The sequence below is a fragment of the Atta colombica genome, unplaced genomic scaffold, assembly GCF_001594045.1.
Source record: "Atta colombica isolate Treedump-2 unplaced genomic scaffold, Acol1.0 scaffold189, whole genome shotgun sequence".
Taxonomy (NCBI): domain Eukaryota; kingdom Metazoa; phylum Arthropoda; class Insecta; order Hymenoptera; family Formicidae; genus Atta; species Atta colombica.
Genome location: NW_017259281.1, coordinates 2861458 through 2867764, shown reverse-complemented (window position 1 = coordinate 2867764; position 6307 = coordinate 2861458). Strand labels below are relative to the sequence as shown.

Below are 6307 nucleotides of genomic sequence, written 5' to 3'. Positions count from 1 at the left end.
CTCTCTCTCTCTCTCTCTCTCTCTCTCTCTCTCTCTCTCTCTCTCTCTCTCTCTCTCTCTCTCATGTATTATTGTATTTACCTAATTGTAACATCTCTTTGTCTCTGATCTAGCATACGTGGTTTAGTAAGTGGAATTGGTGGTGGTGGTGGTCTCCTTCTTGGCGCATCTTGAAACTGCAAATTTGGCATTGAAGATCTATAATTCACAGTAGGCGTATGATACTTGTATTGTTGCGTGCTTTTAACAGAGTTCTGCGCAACATCTTGCAAGGATTTCCACTGTTCTTGTAACTGTTCTGCTAACCTAAGCTGCTTCTGCTCACGATAAGCCAAATTATTGCGTTGTCTTTTTAATTCTTCCTGTTCCAATTGTAGAAGTTCCCTTTCCACTCGTAGCACTTCCTAAAAAGACAATATGATATTTTTATGATTTATTATCTTTACATGCATATTTAAAATATTAGATATAAATGTTTCTATCGCGTTAATTCTAATTATATTCTCTTAAATAGAAGCAATTATTATTACTTAAAATACAACAACTCTAAATATTTTCATGAATAAATAAATACATTTAGTTCAAAACTTAATTAATTCTTATTTGCTATTTTCGCGATTCTATACGAACTTATGTTTTAGCAACTCTAACAAAATTAATTAATCCCTCTTATATGTAATTAATATTCGTTTAACATATTATATTATTATAAAAAGAGATCAAATTGAAATAAGCTGAGATTAGTTAAGATATCTCAAAAGAAATTTAAAAGAGACAGAATAATAAGAGATTTAAAGAATTCATATACGAATACTTATGTAAAAAGTTCCGTGCAAACAAGCGACTAAAACAGTGGTGAAGACAACTGCTGCCTTACCCCGGAAGGGAATTCATCTTCGTTGCTGCTCAACCCAGCACCGACCAATGCCTTGCTCTGTGAATAATTAGCAACGATCCCTCTATCAATATTTACACTATATATTGATTTGCACCATACTACTGAACGATCGAATCTTTTAGGCAATGTTGTAAACGCAATAGTAAACGTGACTAACATGCAATTTTTTTCAATGTATAAATAACGGTAGTATGAACGGATCAAAAGATATCGACAAGAATCACAGCATTGCCCCAAGGATATTTTTAAGCTATCGGTTAAAAATGCGTGCCTCGGCTAGAAGAAATTTGTGCATAGCTTCGAGTTTCCCCGGAAAAAAAAAACAATTGACAGAAATGTCAAAGAAAGAACATATTTGAAAGATAATAAGTACCTTGTGTTCTAAATTTACCATCTACTTATAAAATCAGGCTCTTTTTCCTCGTTAGTTTCGCGTTCAAAGAATATAAAACTGAATAATTTGCCTTACCTCTTGTTCGCGAATTTGACTTTCCATCGTTCGGATGCGCATCTCTTCCTTATGACACGCATCAGCGACTCTCCGCTCTTTCTCCTCGATCTTGTTCTGCATCCTCAGTTGTTCCGACTGCGTCTCAAGCTCTTCGTCCTTTCGCTTGTCTCCAATGTACTTTGCTTCCTTTTCCGTCGTTCGCACCTGGATCTCCCGCTGTTTCGCTGTCTCATCGTGTTGCTGTTGCGATTGCTCGTGTGAGGAAGCATCTTCCTGCTTGCGTGCGTCGTCTCTCTTGCGAAATGCGTCCTCATTGCAGCGCAATATCGCCTCTCTCTCCAGCTGCATCTTCTCCTCTTCGAGTTCGCGCAGTTTGTGGGCCAGTTTTTCTCCTAAGTCACTAATGGCATCACCAATATATTTGACAATTTATTCGTTAGAATACGAATTAAGCGTTCTTTTAACAAAAGTCCAGAAGACATTTGAAAAGCTGAATATCTTTTAAATTGTCTTTTGAATATTTTCTGCATTTTCTGAATTTTGTATTCACAAAAAAAAACATAAAAAAAAATTGCATGTAGAGACAGCTTTATCTGTACCTGTTGTATTCGCGATTATCGCCATATCGCCATTGTTCTTCTTTTTCGAGAACTTCAATAATCTCTCGCTCTTTTTTTGTAATTTCATCCTCTTCAGAAGAAGTCACACTGGCACCAAAAGGCTCGCTACTTTGCCTGCTGTGCTGCGACATGTCGGGGCTAACAGGTTGCTTTGCCCAATCCTCGACGTGTCCTAATTCGACCCCAGAATCTCTTTCGTGACTCGAATCTTGTTCGTAATTACTGTCGGTGTCATATGAGCGACGATGGAGTTGTTCGATGCGTCTCTCCTCAGCGAGAATCGCCGCCATATCCGGTGGTTTCGTCAGCGTTAACTCGGGTTCGAAATCTTCATCATTGACCTGCTGTTAATAAAATCGATATTGACAATATTTATCTTTAAATCTGTCAATTAAACATGACTGATTATTTTTAAAACAACTGAGATGAACAGAAACAGATCTCTAAGAATTTTCGCGCTTACCCCTTCAATACCGAGGAAATCCGAGCGTCTCGTGCGCAACTCTTTCTTGATTCTACGAGTGGAGTTTAATCTCTTGAGCGGCTCTGACGGAGGATTATCATCGTCGCTGACATCCACCGGAGGCGGCGGTGGTTTCTCTTTCGGTGGTTCCACGCTCGTTGGTGGACTCAGAAGGAAAGGCTGATCGGCAATTATCTCCTCATCATTGGACAGAGTTAACGGTAGAAACTATAAATAACAAAGGACATTTATGTTATGAATCGCTCGATGAATTGTCTCAGAAAATTATTGTACATTGTATTTAGACAAAAGGGATTGAAATTTTAGTATAATTTTAACTAACTTGTTTAGAAATCGGTGACGTTGAATTCGGGGTATTCAGCGCGTCGACCAAACTAACTTCTAGCTTGGCTAAACTCAGGTTCGTCGGTCGTTCCAGCGGATGGTTGGCTGTCGGCATAGCGACCATGGCATTAGGTGCGTCGTGCATGTCGATGTCGATGTCGCACTTCTTCTTGACTACGTTCGTCGACGTTTCCGCCGTTTCTTGTTGCTTGTGTTCGACTGCCGGGACCACTGCTGGGCGGTTCGCAGCGGTGGTGGCTACCTCCTCCTCTTGGTCCGCTTTCTCGATAACGATCCGTTCCTGAAGAGACGAGTCATAGTGCCGAGAGTGGAATATGTAAAATGCAGTTTCGCGCAGATTTTGCAACGCTACATTCTATGCAAATCGACGGATGATGGTCTAGAATAGCGAATTTCTCAAATATATGAAGATCAGAGACGACATGAATTAAAAGGACAAGATCACTTTCTTTTGATCGCGCTCATTAATGTTCAAAGATACAAACGCATTTTTCGGTTAATTAACGTCTTAAGAAAATGTTTTACAAACTGGTTTTAATTAGGATAGGTATAAACACTGCGATATTACAACGAAAAATTGTATAATTGAAAAAAAAGTCGCGATTTATCTTTTAATTTTTAATTATTCCAATCGAATACTTAAAAAATATCTAGAAAATGTTCGTAATGTGTATCAAATTAGTTAAATATAAAAATGATATCATACAGTTCGTCAGTTAAATAGCGAGATAACTTATACAAGATCATTTTAAAAAACTGTAATGACAAGAAATCGCACATTTAAGTTGAGATTATGCTTTCGGAGATTTTTATGGTTCGTAACATCGCGGCCGTGGATCCGATGATGCAATCGTTAAGTGACATAATATAATGCGTGTACTTCGACGCCATATTTCACCGCAATTGTGATCGGTATATCTTCCCAGCATAACGGTTACACGAAAAAAAAAAAAACGTCAGGAGAATGTCTCGCGTGTACCAGATGTGAAATTCCTGTTGTGGGAATACGCGGGTGCATTTTACCAGGTCGACGCATGTTACGTAATGTTACACGTCCGATGAGTCTCGCGAATCTTCGCAATCACGTGCGCTTTTCTTCGCGATTTGACGCGCCTTTATGAAGATGTACGGAGCTCGTGTTACGATATCAATACTCGAGAAGCTGATTTCGGATAACGATTCGAATAATGATTTACGATCAAGATTTCTTGTATCTCTTGCGGATCTCGTTATAATCGTAACAAGATCAATTTCGTGAAAGATTGATCTCATCTCATCGTAGATTATTTGAATGGGACAAAACATATTATCGTATTATAATCTTAATTATTAAATACAGATGGTTGCAAAATCTTCGTGTTAATTATAATTATAAAATATTTTAATATAAATATATATATTGCAAAAAATAAAATTGTAATTTGCTGGCTGGCGATACATAATCGGTAAAGCATCGTCGAATAGAAGCTTGTCAATTGTGTCAAAATAGTATCTTCATCAATATCTTCCATGCACTGTGTAACGCTCTCTGATTAGAAGAAATTATGAGGCATTAAGATAAGCGATTGAAAAGAAAGAAGCTCCAAAGGTGCAAATAAAGAATAAAATACTAATTAAATATTTCTCTGAAAATTAAATACAGAAGAATTATGTAAAAATTAATTAAGATCAATCAAATATTAATATATCAGTATAGAACTAATATTCGAAATAAATTTAATTCTCTACAACTCTTTTCATTCCCACTCTGTTTCTCAAAGCAAATTAAAAAAAAAAATCATTGCACTTCTATGTAACTTCTAGATAATATCATCAGTTAGTAGCTTATTCAATACTCTTTCTCGTTTCAAAAGCGAATACACGAGTGAGTGTTCTTAAGCCGTCAAGAAAGCCTACAAATGCCAAATCGATCGAAGCAACTCGATCACGCGATCTTTTCAAACACTACACGGCAAAATTTAAAAAAAATTCACACTTCACTAATAACCCACACATACACATTCACGCCTAACCGTTCGGTAGTACCTCTTACCTCACGAGTTATACTCGTAAATCGCATGCAGGTGACGAGCACACGGGGAGGGAAAAACTACGTTCACTTTCTCAAGTTGCAAGCGGATCGTGCACACGCCTCGAAAATCGCACAGCCACTAGAGATCACCGTGATGTCAGGTGTTGTCAGACTGATTAAAGCCGGCTGTGAGCGCGCATACGGCGCGATAAGGTCTTTCGGCGATCGAGAGAGAAAGAGAGAGATAAGAGGGATATCTAGCCTCCACTATCGAGGCACAAGTTCTCCGATGGAGTGCAAAGTGCGATGTGAAATTCACCAAATATGTACAATCGTCCGTCTCTAAATGAGACTGATAAAGAAGGGATTGATCAGGGCCTACCTTGTGTCCTCTATTTGTCTATGAACAAATCAGGCGCGTGCCTGATGTGTTGTTTTGATAAACAACAATGGAGATAAAAACAAAATAGAAAGTATCGATGATAGTGACCTCTTAATGTTATCTTTATTTTAGGCTATTGAAACCGTTTAGAGATGATTTCGAATTACTATTTCAATAAAATTAATCCCCCAGCACCACCCCGAAATTTTCGATCATAGTTTACACTCTGGATCGTTGAAGGAAACAGCATATATTTTTTATGGTTCTAGACTACATAAAAAAAATCTGAAAAAAATTCTTGTACTTTGTGAAACCTTTTTAATAATAAGTTTTTATTATAATAAAAATTGGACTGTATTTTATTTATTTTTTACATGTTGAAATTTGAATAAGAATTTTGAGAAAACGTGATATCGACTGTGCCTTAAAAGGTACAAAGTGATGCTGGTGAGTTAATGTCTATTATAATTAATGTCTCTTTTTCCTCTTACTATTCCTTTTATTGTTACTAATCGCAAGACAAGACATAGAGAAAATTGAATAATATCTCTTTGAAGATTTTCGAAGGTAGACCCTGAACCCGAACGGGGCTATCCGTACAGACATGCGTGTCTCGTGAAATTACCATTCGTTCTATTAAAAAAAAAGAAAAGGAAAAAAAGAAGCCGTCGACTTGGTGTCCCACACGGGGGCTAACACACAGCTCAAGCAAATCGCTGCTTGCTCGAAGCAATCAAGAAAATATGACGTCTTACCTCTTCGATGTATCGAGGAGACTGAGACGCGTAGAAAGAAAACGATCGCGCGCCAACAAACGAGCGACAATCGTTGATGGAAATATCGTTGACAGCGGCGATGTAGACTCACGTGGTTGCTTTTTTTTTTTACAGTCGGCACGGTCGGTTCTTTATTAGTAATTAACTATCACCGTGACTGATCCTTGACTCCGCGCGTCACACGGCCGATATATCCATCGTACTTTGAACGTGACGGTTATTAAAAGCGTATTTATGTGCCCTGTTAATCGTGGAGATGAACTGTGCCAAGATTTGCGGTGACAAGCTGTTTACGTTATTCAACGTCTTGACGAATCTCGTTAATAATTCGTCAAAATTT

The 6307-nt window shown here is 37.9% G+C and overlaps 1 protein-coding gene across 3 annotated transcripts in view; it reads right to left on the bottom strand.

Moving 5' to 3' along the window:
- Window positions 1–6307, bottom strand: part of LOC108686761 (uncharacterized protein CG43427) — a 69951-nt gene that overhangs the window by 3497 nt on the left and 60147 nt on the right. For 2 of the 3 annotated variants that reach the window (XM_018192213.1, XM_018192215.1), the window contains 6 exons: window positions 2776–3078; window positions 2433–2660; window positions 1949–2313; window positions 1368–1749; window positions 878–934; window positions 82–404 (listed from right to left, as the gene is read on the bottom strand). In XM_018192213.1, coding sequence (XP_018047702.1) covers window positions 82–404; window positions 878–934; window positions 1368–1749; window positions 1949–2313; window positions 2433–2660; window positions 2776–3078 — 1658 coding nt within the window. The remainder of the gene's footprint in view (window positions 1–81; window positions 405–877; window positions 935–1367; window positions 1750–1948; window positions 2314–2432; window positions 2661–2775; window positions 3079–6307) is intronic. The other variant, XM_018192214.1, reaches the window with a different exon arrangement.